The 18,026-nt window shown below is 39.2% G+C and overlaps 1 protein-coding gene across 1 annotated transcript in view; it reads right to left on the bottom strand.

Annotated features, from left to right (window-relative positions):
- TRIO (trio Rho guanine nucleotide exchange factor) overlaps positions 1-18,026 on the bottom strand; it is a 167,382-nt gene that overhangs the window by 122,170 nt on the left and 27,186 nt on the right. Inside the window, exons 8-10 of the mRNA XM_088528145.1 lie at positions 14,327-14,557; positions 9,042-9,164; positions 3,559-3,750 (exon numbers count right to left, since the gene is read on the bottom strand). Of these exons, the coding sequence (XP_088384271.1) occupies positions 3,559-3,750; positions 9,042-9,164; positions 14,327-14,557 (546 nt within the window). The remainder of the gene's footprint in view (positions 1-3,558; positions 3,751-9,041; positions 9,165-14,326; positions 14,558-18,026) is intronic.

Raw genomic sequence — 18,026 nt, 5'->3', positions numbered from 1 at the left:
AAAAAGGATCTTCTAGTAACACCATCGAGTATATGGGTATGCAGAAAAAGTGCTCTGAACTGATTTATAATTAACTTGTTAGAGTACACAAAGAGGCTACATGCAAAAAGCCAACTCGCTCTTAAGGGATCGTTCTCTTCCAGTCAGCTCTGATCTCCATTCCCACATCTTATTCCAGTTCAGAAAATATCCGTTTGCTGCATTTTGGCACTACTACAAACACCTGGTTTGGCCAGGATTTTGGTCTTCCCACTCACAGATGCCGAGGGAGCTATTTAATTGCATTTATATATATATATATATATATATATATATATATATATATATATATACACACACACACATATATACATATACACACACAGAGGTATATATGTGCCATTTAGTTTCACGCGCATGTGTACGTATACGTTATATATATACATACACACACGCATACAGACACACACACACGGAAGTATTTGAATTCACACCAAAATTCTGCTCAACTCTACCTGGTGAAATATTCCGCAGTATCGACTACCATGGCTTTTATTGCTGTCTTTTGTGCAAACACTTCTATGACATCCATCTCGTGGGGAAAAGTTTTTACTTGTATAAAACTTCTAGCACAAAACTGAATCTCACCTTCTCCCTTCCCATGCTATTAAATGCCAAAGGCACAAAAGCCAGAAGGGATTCATTGTTTTGGGATGGGCAACTATTCTGAATGATCAGTTGTATTTCTCCACCCTCTGGCTGGAAGCATGCCAGGACATACTACTTCCAATACACGGCAATCTGGATGTGGATATTTACGGTCCCACATACTTTAAAGCATGCCAGCGGGCAAGCTTAAATTCAGCTTCTTCACTTGCTGAAAAAATTGGCTTACTGACTGAAATGTCTCATTGTTTGCATGGGAGTGAAAAAATCAATATTCACAATGTTACAAGTTTAAAATTAATATTAACATAGCAGCAAGGAAACAAAATTTATATAGAGCAAAGTGATTTGCTTGGCTCTCCAATAAGCAAAATGAGTAATGGTGATATCATGACCTAACACCGTAATTCTGACTTCCTTGACCACATTTCTCTTTTCCCTGTGAGAAATTTGATCTACTGAGGCTGGTCCATGAGAACTTCCCTGCTATTTTCTGATGTTTCTAGGGAGCAAGAGCTCTAATGGGATGTACCTATAACCTGGCTACAGACCTTCTGGAAAAGCCAGAGATGGCCAGGACTTCCAGCATGCCTCTTTGCAGGCTGCCAAACATGTGCTACACAGCTGCTTTCTGCACAGGTGCAATACAAATCTCATTCCCAGGGAGCATCACATAGATCTACTGCTTTTGTGGCAGGCAGGGCACTTCTGAAAGCAGAAGCTACGTTGGTGCACAGTATCGTGTGGGCATCACAGGGCTGGTGCTTCCCAGCAAAGCTCAAAGCAGTCGCGCTACAGGGAAAAAGGAGTATCTGAATGTGCCTATCAGAGTAACACTCATTCACCAGGAAGTGCTTCTGAGGAGAGGAAAAAAAAAAAAACTAATAACAACAAAAAAAAAATATCAAGAGAGTGCATGAGCATCAGAGCTAGACTCTCAGGTCCCCAGACAGCCAATCTAGCTCTTTTGACTTGGTGGTTCCCTCCAAACTCTCACACATGCAGACACTTTTTTCATGCCCATTTATAATCCAGAAAAATCAAAACAAATGACCTTTAAGAAAATTAGCCCCAAAAAATGGAACGGTAAAACTTTTCTTTTTTTTGGGGGGGGGGGGAAAACATGTCTCAGGGATTCAACAACCGTTACTTCCAACTACTACGTGCAACTCTACCATCTGAACAGATGTATTAATTTCTTAACCACACAGCAGAAGAGTTACGTGCTTAGACGTATGCACTAATTCATGAACCGAATTCCCACATCCTGCAGCAGACATACAATTCTCCTGCCAACAAAGCAGGATGGCTTTCAGGTTTAAGGCATTTTTATCTTCCATCTGGCTTTATGATGCCATCTCAGTGCTCCACACGCATATTTGGTAACAAATATGCTCTTGCAAACCAAACACAACACAGAAATCACAGGGCAGCTCTGAGCTTGCTGTTTCTTTGCAGTGTAACCAAAGGACTAGTCAACTACATATGAACTACCTGTCTCATTCTCTCATCTTTATTTTAAATAGCATGCAAATAAATAAATAAAAAGCTAGCCTTGCTTACATAAATAAGTACTCTTTTTAATTTTCCCTGCTTCATTGGGTATAGAGGTCAGCCACATGACCCAAAAAAAAAAAAAGAAAGTAATTCCAATGTTTACACATCAGCCACAGTACCTTTCCCCAAAGCCCAGGTTGCAAAGAGGCTGCCATGGTTAACAGCTGCATGCACTTACAGAGTCCCCATTTTCCAGAAGAAATAAATCAAGATACACAATATCTTTTTTCAAGACAACGCTATTATCTAGGGGAGCAGTGGCAACACTCCAGCACATCTGGATCAGCATGCCAGAATTGTTCAGCACTGACTCACACACCAGGCTGCCTTTTTTTTTTTTTTTTTTTTTTTAATTTTTAAGTCTCTTCCTTGTAACTCCTTCTACAGCCTCCATCTTTTATCACTATAATCAACTGTGTACATTTAAATACCATTCCAGCTGTTCCTTTTGGTGCTAAGGAAAACAGATAATGAAGAAATCAATAGAAACTACGAATGTTTTTAGCAGCCAATTGCTCCTCTGCTTCACAACAGAGGCTGAAAGAGCAGTAAGTGTTTAAGCAAAACGTTGATCCATCAGAACAGCTTAGGATAATTTTTAGAATACAGCATTTATGTTTTACTTAAGCAAGCAGAGCCCTGGGAGAGCAGCAGCAGTCATCTGACACAAAACTGATGGGGGAGCTATGTACTCATGTACAGAAAGCATTCGATTATGATTTCTCCTTCAAAGCACAACTGCCTTGTGAGTTCATTTCAAGTATAAAGCAGAGGCTCGTAAACATGAGCTCTAACCAGAAAATATATATAAGTAATCTACATTTGCCAAGATATGTCACCATCAGTAGCCAATAACCCTTACCAAAATCATCCTTATTCTTGCTCTGGCCATTCCACTGGACCCCATAAGCCTATAAATACACACAATCTGTGTTCTGAGCCAGAGCAGAGAAATGATTTGGCTGAAAACTATCTTTGGCTGAATTCTTTTCTGCCTGGCATATCAGTTCTCCAATCCAGCTCACTGTAGAAGCCCATTAACATTTACTTCAGCCTTCATAAAGTAAGGGATCGTTGAGAGACATAATTTAATAGCTCTGTTACTGGATGCTAACTTTGCATGACAAATGTAGAAGCTGCATATGAAAAACAAACACCTCCTCACAAAATCACAAACGGGCACCAACTGTCCCCTGGTTTGAACTGCAATGAATTACACTCCGAGTCTTAAATCAAAACTCATTTCATAATATGGGTTCATTATTTTTTGTGACAGGATTGCAACAAGAAAAGTAACATTGGACAGGCCTGGTTTTAAGGCTAAAAGTTGCAACCTTGACTTTTCATGAGTTTTACCTCTTTAACATGGGTGTGAAAGGACACAGACATGTCCAGCAAGATCTTGCGTTGCTCCACACGCCTAACAAAATCCTGTATCCTGTCCTCGAGCTGATGGGCTGCTTGATAGATTTCTTCTGGGTCACATTCTCCAGTCTGAGCCAGCTGTTCAGCTGCTTCTAGAAGTTTATCTGCATTGGTGTATGTATTCTGTAGAGAAATAAGTTTCATAGGATTAAATGAATGAAAATTCATTCTTTTTTAAAGCCAGTGTTCTGTTGAAAACCTAACAACAAATAATCAGACCCATAATAGATTAGGTGATGTCATGTCAACAGAATAACAATAGTAGTTACTAAGCTTAGTTCTGACAAAACCCCTCCACACCTGGCATTAAGAAGAGTATTTGTAGATGGCAGCTCTTGCCTTACCTTCCCCAAGGCAAAGTGTTAAGTTACTATCAGTTTCAGCACAAAAATAGTAAAAGAAAGAAGAATTAATGTCTTCTTGCAATATGCATTTTTGTATAGTATCATAATTTTGTATGTTACCTTTGGTTTTTGGAAGGCAGTAGAAGACTTGAAGAACTTCATTTCCTGAATGACAGGAACCTTATTTATTTATTTTTTTAAGGGTCATGGCAAACAACCTTATTATTACACTCCTAGATCCTTCTTTCACTTTGCTGGGAACAACTGTTTCTTAGCTCCTTATCTGTGTCTAGTTGAGTATCTCCTCAATCTAGAACATGTCTTGTTGATTCCTTCTTGGAATTAGATCTTTATGTTCACAACTAGAATAAAGATCAGTCTAATAACTTGTAAACTGGTCCATTCCAACACTGGATGAACAATAACCTTGGCTAGAAGACTTTTCAAATTGTATTTTCAAATGTAAGGAAGTCTTAGCTGCTGGTAAGGACACCTAGTATCAAGTCTACACATTCAGCAGATAGGTATTAAGTGACTAAACAGAGAAGGAAAATTTCCAACCATCCTAATGGAAATGAGGCCTCCAGAATTTCCATTTTGACTGAGTCAGCATTTGTGAAATAGCAGAAATGGAGCTAGATTCACAAGTACACTATGGCAGAGTGTCAGAGTGGAATATTGTCCCAGTATGCCATACAAGTAACAAGAGCAAACAGTCACACCAGAAAATATCACATCAGATACCAAACTTTCCCTATTCTAAGGCATCCATGCTCTAGAGAAGAGAGAGATTGTTATCGGTTCCTAAAGCTTGGAGCTTGCAGCTTGATGCCTTAGGTTCTTCATTAATTTGAATTAGGAGTGGTTCTCTTTTGAGTTTCTAACCTTTGGATTTCATAAGTTAGAATGGTTCTCGTAATGAGCATCCTCACAGAAACAGAGAATAATGTTAACCTCTGAAGAGGACAAAGACTCAAGCCAAGTCTACCCTAAAGAAACTTTACTTATGTCACCATATCATGCATCCTGACAAGGCTGCAGAACAGGCTACCAAAACCAACAAGGTAACTTATGCCATTTTCTTTTATGCCATTCTGCCCTCATTGTCTTTTCCCAGCCTGAGTTGTATCAGGTAAAAATGCTTTCTGCCAGGATGAACTAAGTCTGTGCAAATATGTTTTTCTTTCTTCTTTGCCATAAATACCTAACCAACCCCTAACTAACATCAGAGTATCCACAAAGGTTAAATCCAAACCTAGCCTGAAACTCGACTAAAGGCCAGGAAAGCAGAGTTCTCCAGAATCTCAAGCAAAATACCAGGCAAGCCCAGAAGGGTTCATTTCTCTCTGTGCTCCTCCTATCTATCAAGAGCATCAAAATAAAGGATGGTGAGGGGTTTAACAGATATATGCATATTTCTTAAATATATATCTGCATATACAAAATGTCTCTGAACCGCTCAGTTGCAAGTGGTACCCGATGGGAAGTGTCCTTATTCTTTCCCTTGCCACATATTTTAATAAGCAAGGCAGAAGATAGTTGTGCTTGCCCCATTTGGTACATTCAGTGTCAAGCTTACATGACTCAGAACAGCTTCCATGTGCTTGCATGGTGCTTACCATTAATCGCCGTTTTGGTAAGGAATTCAAACCACGCAGCTCCTTGACTTCCACGGCGAGCCTCTTGGCCCTTCCTTACCCTCCAGCTTTTCAATCTCACTGTGGGGCGCAGGGCTCCATCCCAGCTTTGCCTGTGGGGACCCACGCGGCCCTCCCCTTTTCCGCGGGGGGCACAGTGCTCAGTGCCGCGGGTCACGCGTTTGGCACCTGCTGGTGTTTGGCGCCACGTGGGCGCTGCCCGTGCGCACCGGGGACCCGAGTGCTCCCAACCACAGCCACTGCACTGGCCGGAGCCGCAGCCCCCGGCACGTGCCTGCTGGGGACGCTTCCCAGTTTGATTAAAAACTCCGCCTCCCACACGAAGAGTTGTTTATGAATTCCAGGAGCATCTTCCACATAACACGTTCTCCGGCACTGGCCTGCCTTGTTCATAAACTGCATGGTGAACTACCTGCACTTGGAAGTTAACACAGCACAGCTGCTTCAGATCCTGCTTCAGAAAGGGCTGCAATTCTCAAATTTTAAGAGCAGATGTGATTTATCATTAAAATGTCTTTTCCAAGTAAAAATGAAACACAGCACAAAAACTGCTATAGAGCAGATAATGAACTACCCTTCTGATAGAAATGACAGCAAATTGAACACACTGATTATTGCTGTTCCCAGCCCTACGCTTACTTCAAAACCACACTTGGAAGAAAACAAGGTCTTGAAAATGCTGAGACAAAGACAGTCAGACTGCAGCTCAGGTGGAAAGGGTAGGAGTTCATGCTAGAAGTCGCTTAGGCCTAACTTGACAAGCGGGCCTCCATGGTGGATTCAGTATGGAGCACAGGAACTGAAGAACCCTCCTCCATTATCAGTCCTTCTCCAGATCCCAGGGGAAAGAATCAGATCAAAAGAATTTGACTTTAGGAAGCCCCCTAGTCCACTTCTCTCTGCCACAAGTTACAACTACAGCTAAAAGTCAGTAACACTGTTTCTCCAAAATGCCGAAAAAGTAAGGGAGAGCCCACCACGTTCCTAAACAATGTATTCCATTACTTTCCTAGTACTCCTCTTGATAAGCTTTTCTTTATATCCTTCAAAAAACAAAACAAAGATACAACCTTGTATCCATGTTTTCAGAAAGTACTCAAAATTGCTATCATAGAATGAATGAATACTACCCCACAAATGAATACGACTGACAACAAAAAGAGAGGAAAAATCTACATGAGAACATTGAAATTCAAAGAAGTATCATAGGATGCATCACAGTAAGAAAAAAAAAAAAAAAGAGAGAGATGAGAGGAGGTTATGAACGGACGTTCAGACAAGCCAGAGTTTAGTGTAGTGTATGGGGGGATGGAAGAGAGAGACCAACAGAGGGAGAATTAACTGAGGTATACAAATCATCAGAGGCAGAAAGAAAATAAAGAAGATTACTCATCAAATGTAGCAGATGCTCTCAAGTTTAAACATCAGGCAACATACTTAAACTGAAGGTGTTTCTTAGATACCTTTTGACCCCCTAGTGTTAAAAAGTATCAAATGAAGCTAGGCAAGTCTTCATTTTACAAGAATATTAAACTAGGTAATGCACAAGCCTATAGTGGACTCTGTATCATCTATTCCCCTCTATGCATAGCTTATTTTAACACCTTTGAAGAGTGCTGTCAAACCTCATTCACATTAAAAAATAAGGGAAAAAACAGAAATATTACTTTAGCTCCCCTCAAAAATCGGCAGTTAGCCTTGGATCAAGAACATTCAACAACACTCTTGGCTCCTCGCCTTTGATAAAGCATTGCCATGCCACTGACACCCCACCAGATGCTTCTTACTCTCCACTTCTGATTAGAGCTTGCTAAAAAAACACTAATTGTGCCTAGGCTTCTCAAAAAATCGAAAACAAACAAAAAAGAAAGAAACCAACAAAACCTGGGCCAACTAGAAATGTACATAGAGAGCAAGTCAAATGGAAATTATTCGCACAAACTTTAACAGAATCTTCCTTATAATAACCACAGCAGGAATGGCCTTGGGGGCTTCTCACGTACAATTTTGGAGCAAGTGAAAGAAGCAGAGGCTGTGCTTTTCTTGGCAGTCCCCAAAAATTGGGAATTTAGAGATGGGAAGAAGGAGGGGAAAAAAAGGAAACAGGCAGACTTATTAGATCATCTTGTCCATTCTGCTGTCAGTGCAGGATGGTTCCCTGCAGTGCATTTAAGTTCTTTGAACAGTCTAGTTTTCAGTATCTCCAGAAATAGAAGTTCAAACTATTCCCTGAAGAGATCATTTTAAATCCAAGTAGTGCTCTGTTTCTGAAAACTTTTGCTAAGTATTTGCTTTACCATTTTCTAGTTTAATTGCAATATAAATTAATGATGCTTTTTTTAAACAGTTCATATGCTACTAGCAGTTCTACGTGCTTCATTCCGTTTGATTAGACAAGCATTTTTTTCTTCTTTTCTCAAATAACACAGTATTAAGTATGAGATCATTCAGGTTTTCTTAAGCATCTTACACAAAGAGATTCTTGACTGTCTGACCTAGAAAAATAAGCATGTCCACATGGAAGAAATTACAGATTTTGCTAAAAATGAAATATTAGGCATATGTATGGAAAATCCAGCATGTATATATAAAACTAACAGAGCTTATTATCTTGGAAAATTTTATATGAAATTCATATTGAGGAATCCATCTGATGCTATTTCAATTCCTCAATCACTGTAGTGCTCTAAAATCATACTCATTCTACTAAGAGCTTAATCTAAATAGACAATCCAGAAATACACTTTTGATGCACCCACCACACTGTGTGTCACTGCTAAAGCCCTGCTTGTCACTTCTTTAGAGTTTTCCATGCATGCACCTTCTGTTCTGACATCAGGACCACACTATCAATCCTACCTTAACGAGATTTTCTTGATGTTTACTCTCTGTTGTGGGATGACTGATCATTCAGACTGAATAATCAGTGCATGTTCCTAATGGAGCTCCAGCTTCTCATGGGTTTCAGCTCACACACCCCCCTTTCCACCTTTGCCCTGTTATTATCACTGCATTCCCTAATACCTCTGTTTCTTTCAGCTTGATAGCTTTTAATTTTGTTGTTGTAGGGTTTTGTTTTGTCTTTTATTAAGCATGATGGAAAAGTGGGATTTGCCATCAGTCCCACTCAAATACTGATAAAGTTTATTCCTTTGGAAAAAAATGTTGATATCCTTGATTCAAAATAGGAGGGCATTTAAACTGGAAATTTGTGTTTTCCTTATTGAAACAGAAATGGAAAGAAGAAATGAAAGCCTGTGATATAAGTAAAACAGGCCAATACTGGAACTGAATTTTCTGTAGAGGAGTTTCCTTTGCCCAGCTCTTCAGTTCCACAGCAGGCAGATTTGACATAGTTCAATGAAAAAAAAAAAAAAAAACACTCCACATTTTTTCATGCGATGGCTTTTACCTGTGCAACCTCTTCAAAGTCTTCATGGCGTTTCTGCAAAGCTCTAGCCCGATGCAGGGACTTCCCCACTCCAGTATGTTTGCTAAGAAAAGCTTCTCCATGGTTTTCAATCCAATCCAAAACCTGGGGTACGAAAGCAAGACACAAACAAACTCTGAATGGAGATAACCAAATGCTGCAAGAAACTAAGGAGCTGTAAAGGGACTGCACATGAGCAACTGAATAATTATATTAATAGATATCAAAAGCCACTATTGCCATTGAAGTGCTCATTACATTTCCTTATTAACAGCTACATTAAACTATACCAAGGCAATATCTGCCTCTGTCTAGCTAGATTACATGATTTAAAATGATTGCTTTATTCTGAGGCCTAGCAAGGACACCCTAATTTCTACACATTCATCAACCTGACAGCAATGTGATTCAAGTGGCCGGACCCCGTGTGAGGCTCTCTCTGTGCCTCTCTTTATGCCTCCAGTTGAAGACCTTCTGTAACATAACACTAATGGCGTTTGAACATTCCCAAACAATGCTGGTGAATAAAACAGGGATATTTTATAAGAGAAGAACTCTCTTTTCCTACTGCATAGTAAGAAATCTAGTAGAGATTTGTGTCCTCCTCTACCCCCCCCCCCCCCAGATAAGAAAGTATAATTGAGTTGAAGTAGTTAAAAGGTGAATGGTAATGCTTGCATTCTTCAAAGAAACATCTGCTCAAAACATCAGATAGAGGGAACTGCATATCCTCAGTTTTAGAGCTAGAAAAATGAGGAACCAAAGACATTAAAGGACATTAAAGCTTCTGCCACAATGACTGCACTGACGGTTTTATAAATAGTAAAAATTGTACATGTAATTAGTTCCTGCCAGTTAACACAAAGGATTATTGCACACATCCCAAGTTTCTGATGAGCGAACAAGCAAAAACATTTGGTATCTCTCCAAACTAATATATCTTAGCCATATTTTAATGCCTCATTAGGAAATATGCATATGGCATCTAATCCTTTGCAAGATATTCTGAGTTTCAAAAAAGCTTTTCAGAATTAAAGACCACTCCATATGGATAATTTTTCTAACACAGCTTAACCTTCCATATGCCTTATTTATTTAGAGAAGTATAATACTTAACTCATTTCCAGCATTCTTTTTCCTTTAAAACCCGTCTGTTTCATTTTGAAGTATATCTTCCAAAAAAAAAATGCATCTTATCTCTCCTTATCTACTAATATCCTTTATTCTGATGCATCAAATGTTTCTCTTTTTTTTTTCCCCCTATACTGAAGACATCTGACATCTGGTGCAACTAAAAAAACCTTCCATACTACCAGACTTAAAAGCCACTCCCTGCAGCATCTTACTTATGGTTATATTTGATACACACATAATCCCACATATTATTCACATATGGAAGACATTGGGCTTTCTTTAGTATAGAAAGTGAAAGCATCTGGTGTGATTTTTCATTATCTCGACTGTTAGAATCTTTTTTTGGTTTGCACTCTCTTCTGTACAACAACTTCAAACACAATAAACATTCCCATTATGCCACAAAACACAGCCTTCTCAAATCATCTGTCCTTCACTAAATCTCCACAGCATGTATTTTAATTTATGCATCATTCATTTTTCCTGGAAGGTATAACCAAAAGCTTCCAAAAGCCTTTTTTAGTGGAAGTTTACATTTTCCTTTGCTTCCTGCAAAGGAAAGAGTTGATCAGCAAGGGTACAAGCGAGGTTAGTATGCACTAGCCAAACAAGCCCTCGGTTACCTATAAAGCTTAAATTAGCAATGCTTTTGACTAGTTCCAGCAGACCACTCTGCTTTTCCTGATACAAAAAGAGCTAAAGAGAGATGCTTGGATTAGAGAGCTAGACTGGGCTCTGGCTCCTCCTGCCAGCTTACAGGTAACAAATGAAACCAACAGCTTAGCCTGCGCCAGAGAGCATAAGGTCAAAAGCAATAAACAGCATGTGAGAAAAAAAAAATCTGCTCCGAACAGCAATCGGTAACTTCAAGAGAAGAAACCACCACAGAAATTCAGCACACAGATCATGAATAAAGCAGCACTGAAGCCTCTGAGTGAATCCAGTTATAACCACGAATCTTCCTGCTCAACCTTCTCACCTTGACTCTGGGCAGGAGGGAGGCAGCACTCTTACGAGAGAATTTCACTTGGCTTTTGCGTATTAGTGAGAACTTTTGCCTAGCCCTTTGGGCAACTCCATTAGCTGGCTCCCCAAAAAACCAACATTTTCACATTCATTCCTAAATCTGGCTAGACAATCTTAATTGAATTTGTTAAGGTTTGAGCAAGGACTAGCAAGCTTGAAAGAATGTGCAATTGCAGACGAAAATATTTTTCAAAAGTTCCTTTGGAGCACTTCATAACCATACCAGAACTCTCTTGAATATAAACTTAATGAAGTACTTCAAAAGCAAATACCTTCACACACTGAATGGTATCAAGGAATAAAGATTCTTTTATTAATTAGACAATCTGATAACCGTTTTGCTTTTCTTTTGTGGAAAAAAAGAAAATGTTGTCAAAGATCACTTTTTTTTTTCCCTGTAGATATTTTAAAGTTGAGGGAGCTACAGATTGCCGGAGGAGGCTATTGCAGATGTATCGTTCTATGTTTGCTATCCTCCTTAAGGCATCTGCTGTTAGCTACTACTAGACACACCTCGGTTTTATCTGGTATGGATGTTGTTATTACGGCCTCATCACGCTGTAGCCTGATCTCCATGGAAACATAAGTAACTATGAAAAGTTACTAGAGGGAACAATATCCACAGCTCGCATTGTGATCTACCACAAGGCAGTATCGAAAATACAGTGATACCTAAAGATGACTTAAAATAACACAGATGAGAAACTATAATACCACAGACGACCTTTCACAAGCCTCCAAAGCGGATGTGAATGGCCATTACAGGGATCAAACAAAGACAACCCAGTCTCAGATAGTCATCACTGCTGGATGTTAAGGGAGAGGCTCAGGAACATAGAAAACATGCCCTACTTCACTGATTCCAAGGTTGTATCATTATATGTAAAATTTACTTTCACATCTGAAGTTGATAGTGCTATGCATTAGCACCAGAGACTGCAGCTTCACACCATCGAGAGGATGTCTGTCTTAATACAAAATCTGCCTTGCAAGGCATACAGAGAAACCAGTGGCATAAATAGGAAGAAAGAGAAATTCTTCCAACCAAGAGATAACCGATGCCTAGATGCAGCAATCCTCATGCTAAACGTTCCTGGGACACTCACAGTCCACACATGTCATGTGGGTAATACGTTTTTGATACTGGAGGTTATAGCAGTGGGCAAAGGTGCACGCTTCAGAGTTTTCATGTTCCTGATTATTTGATGCTAAACACACTGGCTCCAAGATCACCTCGGTCTCATATTGAGAGGAAACATCCAGTCTTTTGCTGAAGAACCTGACAGTGATTCTACAATGACCCCAGTCTGGTGAAGGGCTACTTGAACAGTCTAAACAGTCTAAAGAACAAGCAGCCTCAGAGCTAACTCCTGCGTGTGAGCACCACGTGACAACTCCCACAGTAGGAAGGAGGATAAAATGACCATTCCCTACAAACATTCTATGACTGCCAAGGTATAAAAGCAAAGAGTAGATCCAGCAGGATTAGACTCAATGTAGCATTTAGCAAACACCATCCATCCTCAGGAAAAACTACCTGCAGCCTGGCCCACAAACTGAAACCTCTTGAAGCACGCATCTGGCACACAGCCTCAGGAGGTCACTTGACCCAGGTCGTCAGCATCGGCCCTGCCCAGAACGAATCCAAACACAAGTCCTAGGGCTTGGTCCATGCTTGCTGGTACTAGACTACAGCTGGAAGAGCCTATATTTGCCTACAGAGCCTACAAAAAATGTAGGCAGAGCCTATAAGAGCCTATAAAAAAAAACACACACCATTAAGGTTGTTTCAGTTTCTGAAGAAGCCTCGTGAAGTCTGTAAAATTTAAGAGGTGATTCCTTTGCGGACTGTGCATCATCAGCTTTGACATGCCCTTTACTGGCTACTTATGCAAGTAGAGGCACTGGATTCTCCTGACTAACCACTAGTGATGCAATGACCTTGATGAAGGGCCTCAAGGATTTAGACAGCAGCACCCCAGCATTCCCAGTTTTCTTTCTTCCTTCATGCCCTTCCTGATCATTCTTAGCATTCAATCTATTTTGACTTTTTCATCATCTAACTTTTTTTTTCCTACACATTTCCTCATTTTTTTGTCACATCTGGCTGTTGACAAGTTGGGCAAATAACTGCCTTTTTTGTTGTTTGTTTTTAGTTTTTATACTAAAAAGCATGATTTTATACATAATTCAGTACTTACGTAAATATACTTTTCTCCACCTATTCTTCAACTCACAGGAAAAGATAGATATTCAGTATGGAAACCTGAGCCAACAAGGTCGTCTCCTCCTGACCCCCACATTAAGTCTATGAACTACTGTGAGTAATTGAAAGCAGGTAATTTTACTCCCAACTGTGCGCATACATACACAGCATTTTCTGGCAACAGGTGACTACAAGAAGTTTGATTTGAAGATCAAGTGAACTAATGTGGAAGAAAAAGACGTTAAACAGAATGTATGACTGGATATCTAAAATCCAGTGAGAAGTTGGAACACCCATGAACACTTTCACTTTTACTGACTACGATCAGTAAAAATTTGTCATCTTAACCTTTACAAAGGGATACTACATAAAAAATAAATTACAAATTTCTCTGTTGAACACAGCTTAATGCAAACATTTTTTTGTTTGTTAAACCCTTTAGCAAAGGAATTCTGCACAGTTTTGCCATTCCAGGCTGGATCAGGGACATTCATGTACTTTACTGTATTTTATGGATGCCGTCACAACAATTGAAGTATAGCAGCTAAAACCACTTAGTCAAGAACAGAGTTGTTCTCAGAAAGCAATCTTATCAGTGATTTTTACCCACTTCAGATTATTGCTCTCCTTTAAAAAAAAAAAAAAAAAAAGTCAGGCAAGTATCACTAAGGATTTGACACAAAAATTCAAGTGAAAAAGGGGTATTTTCTACCCCTACGAACTAAGAATAAGCCTTCTCTGACGCCCACTGATTCAGGTCATCAGTCCTATGTGATTGCTCAACTGCTGAATAAAAGAACACAAGGGTCCAGCAGTCAAAACTCACCTGCCAACACAAGCCAGGTTCATATGATGGTCTGGAAGATGGAAAGTCATGCAGACATCATGAAATAAAACCCACCTGTTGAACGTCCTGTTGAAAAACACAGAGTTGAAGTCGCTGGTGCAGGCGGACCTTCCGATGCTGCCAAATGTTTTCCAGTTGGCGCTGGTGGTGCAGGACCTCATGGATAACATCCAGAACATGATGAACTGCTTTTGAGTAGTTGGCAGAGGCGGTGAGGGAATCGGAGCTGCCAGGGGTTAAAGGCCTCTGAAGTTTGTCAAGAAGTGACTTTCCATCTTGGCTTACCTGACCGTTAGGAAAGGATGAAGAGTTACTTGCCTCACCTAAGCTTGCCAGGCTATCCTTCCACCTCCCCAGTACCCTTATTTCAGGTCTCTTTGAGAACCTGGGCAACAGGATATTTTATTCCAGGTATGATAATGTGCTGCTACTGTAGAAATTCACATTATTTATCCTCTGCCCAGATGTGAAGCAGTAGCAACTTTCCAAATAACAGCCTTAAGAGTGTTTTCATCAATAGTGATTTTTTCAAAGGGGTCAGCGCTAACTTGCAATAGGCATTCCCCTTCCTCTCTTTCCAGCTCTGTAGTCAAAGCACCTAAAATTAACCATTTGAGTAGAAATGCCCTCTGAGAAATCTCTCCCCCCTTTCATCCACTACTGAGGAGAAAAAGAAAGTTAATTTCTATAGCTATTATTAAATTTATCAGTATACTCAAAGAAACAAGAACTTGGAGCAATTTTGATTTGTATACATATTACTTTTAAATTGTTCCTGTACAAGTAATACTTGTAAATTATTACTGTAAAACTATTAGTGTACAAGTACTGTACAAGTAAGCCAAAAACAGACTATCAACCAAAAAGCTGATATTATGTCAAAAAATAATTGGGTTTAAAACTTTTCCACAGAAATACATTCAACTATGGATGTTGATAAGGAATATGAGAGGCAGTTCTAGCTGTTGTTTTTTCTAATCCAAACCATAGCAAAAATATTAGGATTTTGCACACTAATTAAAAGGTAGTAAATCCCACATCATCTGGTCATTGGTCAAATGCTAATGTTTAACATTTATTAAGGTTGTTGAAAGCTTTTTTTATGGCTGTTTAACTATTCTGCCACTTTCAACAAGAAACTCAAAAGCACTATTACAATTTAGCATTACTTAGATAATTGGAAAGAACTTTTCTAATTGCTCGTGTAAAAGGCAAGAAATATTCATCCAAAACCACAGAAAAGGGACACAAACAATAGTTGTAATCCACTAAATCAAGACCAAGTCAAAGAGGAAACATGTCAAAGCTTTTCCCTAGCAGCTATTTGCAATGATTTTCACTCAATTTAGGCAAGATCCCATTTAAAGATTGCTATTCAATAGTCAGAGCAGATCAATGTTATTTTCTAGGAGGTAAAGGAGTGTCTGTTTCTCAATTCTCATTTAAGCTTGTTCCCCTGAGTAACAAGTGTGAAAAAAAGAGAATGAGCACACTTGGAAAACCAGCACTTATCAAGTCAAGTCAGATAGAAAAACACTGTAATCCATTCTGGTTGTTACTATGATGACTTTTTCCCTTCTGCATCATAAGCAGTCATCTAGGACAAGTTTTGTCTTTCAAATATATACAAAAAAAAACCCTACTATTATTTATCAAGAATCCATGCAATTCAGGAAAAAAAAAAAGCAAGTGTGACAGTCCCAGAATGTGCTAATTCATTCATCATCTTGACAACCAAATAGCCATGCACATTTCCTCCTCACCTGGACAACCAAATAGTCATGCATGTTTGCTCCAAGCAGTAGTTATTTCCTTTCCAGTACATGACTACTCTAAGATCTCAGCTAAGTATATAACTTAAGGCACAGCTCTTAGCTTTTCAAGCACGCTGGTTATCTAAGCTTGCAAACCACTAAGTTACTTTTCCGGTAATACACAGTAATTATCCTCAGTCATTAGACTCAGTCTAGTCTTAGAAGCATTCACTCTTTAAAATTACTGTCTTCAAGTCATGTTGTCAAGACACTGCAATTTAAAATGAATGACAAAGTGTTATCTTTTCTATGGAGCTCCCCTCTTCCTCCTCACTCATCACGAAGTGAAAGGAACTCCATGCTGTAAGAGAAACTAAGTCATATGTCTGATAGTGATAAGCAACAGTGCCATAATATCATTACAAAAAGAGACAACTCCATCAATCCTCCTCCAAAAGGAGGACTGAATCCTCCTTCCTCAAATAGGAATGCAAATTAAAATACAGGGAAACACAACCTTTTCTGTCAAGAAGGAACACGTCTTCTCCATACATGCAACTATTAATTTTCCACAAATTCTGGTTGCTAAAGAATGAGCTATAGCTTTCAAACATAGGAAGAAGAAATGACCTGAAATCAGAAAAGCACCTACATTCAAAAAAAAAAAAAAAAAAGAAAAAGCAAGCCTCATTATTCCAAAAATCAAACGCTACAACTTTGAAAAGGTAAACAAATTTTCAAGGTGTTTGCCTTGAAGCCCTAGCAGAGCAACCCGACCAAATACCCATCTATTTCATACACATTATGATCACCAGGAAGCAAACAGTACTTCACATAATAATCTACCAAACGTTCTTACACTTGACTTTTTTTTAATAAGTTAATAAAAAAGGGGTGTGACTGATCCAAACCGCTTATGTTCGATCCTTTAAGATTGTTATTCCAGGCAGCCCTAACCTTTATATTCCTTGCACCCCAAATTGCCTGTCTTCACATTTGTCTAATACGAACATGTTGCACCTCTCCCCTTGTTTTTAAGGGACTCTCTCAATGAAGAGAAGTTGCAATGAAGAAAACCCTTCCTAGAGAACACAGCCAAGAATAAGCTGAAACACACCTGTAGCTAGAGCTGCTACAGTTTTATTGCCAGAGGTGCTTCAGTATGTGAAATAGTTGCCCTAGCAAGGTGGCATGCATCAGAAGTGGGGGTGTCAGCACATGTTTTTCCTCAAAAGGACAATTAATATAGACTGTAGACACCAGACTAATGGGAAATAAAAGCTTTGCAGACCCTACAGTGGCAAGTGTTCAGAAAGTCCATTTTTGATACATGAACAACAAGGCAGCACCAGCTTTGATTTTACACTCCTTTACCGCTGTGCACCTAAAATGTGACCCGAGCTACACTTCAGTTTCCTGCAAGTGTTGATTAATCAGAATATAATTTTATGTTTTAGGCAAAGTATAAATCACAAACTATTTTATTCTAAAACTACCTACTTTTAACAGGTGTAAATCACAGGCCTACAATATCTTGTATCCACCATTCTTTTTTTTAACCTTGATTTAAATCAAATGCATATTTATACACAACTTTCACTGGAACAGAAGCTACTTTATATAATCCAAGTTCAATTGATGCTATTCTAACATGAAAAGACTCCAGTAACATTATTCTGTGGTGTTAACAACCTTGCTAAACAAAAAGTAAGAAAAGCACAAGAAGAAATGCAGAAAAGCCCTGTGAGCAAAACCCATTCTATTTCCCACTTTGGCTAACTAAAGAGACATAACTCAGGAGGGAACTAACTGCAGGAAAACACCAGTTACTTTAATCATCATTTTCTAGGCTGCCTGAAGAATAAGTATTTTTTTTCTAAGTTGTATTTGCAGCTACTAGATATGCCAGAAAGTATTCTCCATCATTGGGTTCAAAACCAATGGGCAACATGGGACATGCTGATCTTATGCATGCCAAGTGCATATGCAGGCTGGCTCAT

This window comes from Tinamus guttatus, unplaced genomic scaffold, assembly GCF_059628265.1.
Source record: "Tinamus guttatus ecotype Peru unplaced genomic scaffold, ASM5962826v1 Tinamus_guttatus_pri_ptg000302l, whole genome shotgun sequence".
Lineage (NCBI taxonomy): Eukaryota > Metazoa > Chordata > Aves > Tinamiformes > Tinamidae > Tinamus > Tinamus guttatus.
The sequence above is the reverse complement of the archived record's forward strand: the minus strand, read 5'-3'. Positions and strand labels throughout refer to the sequence as shown.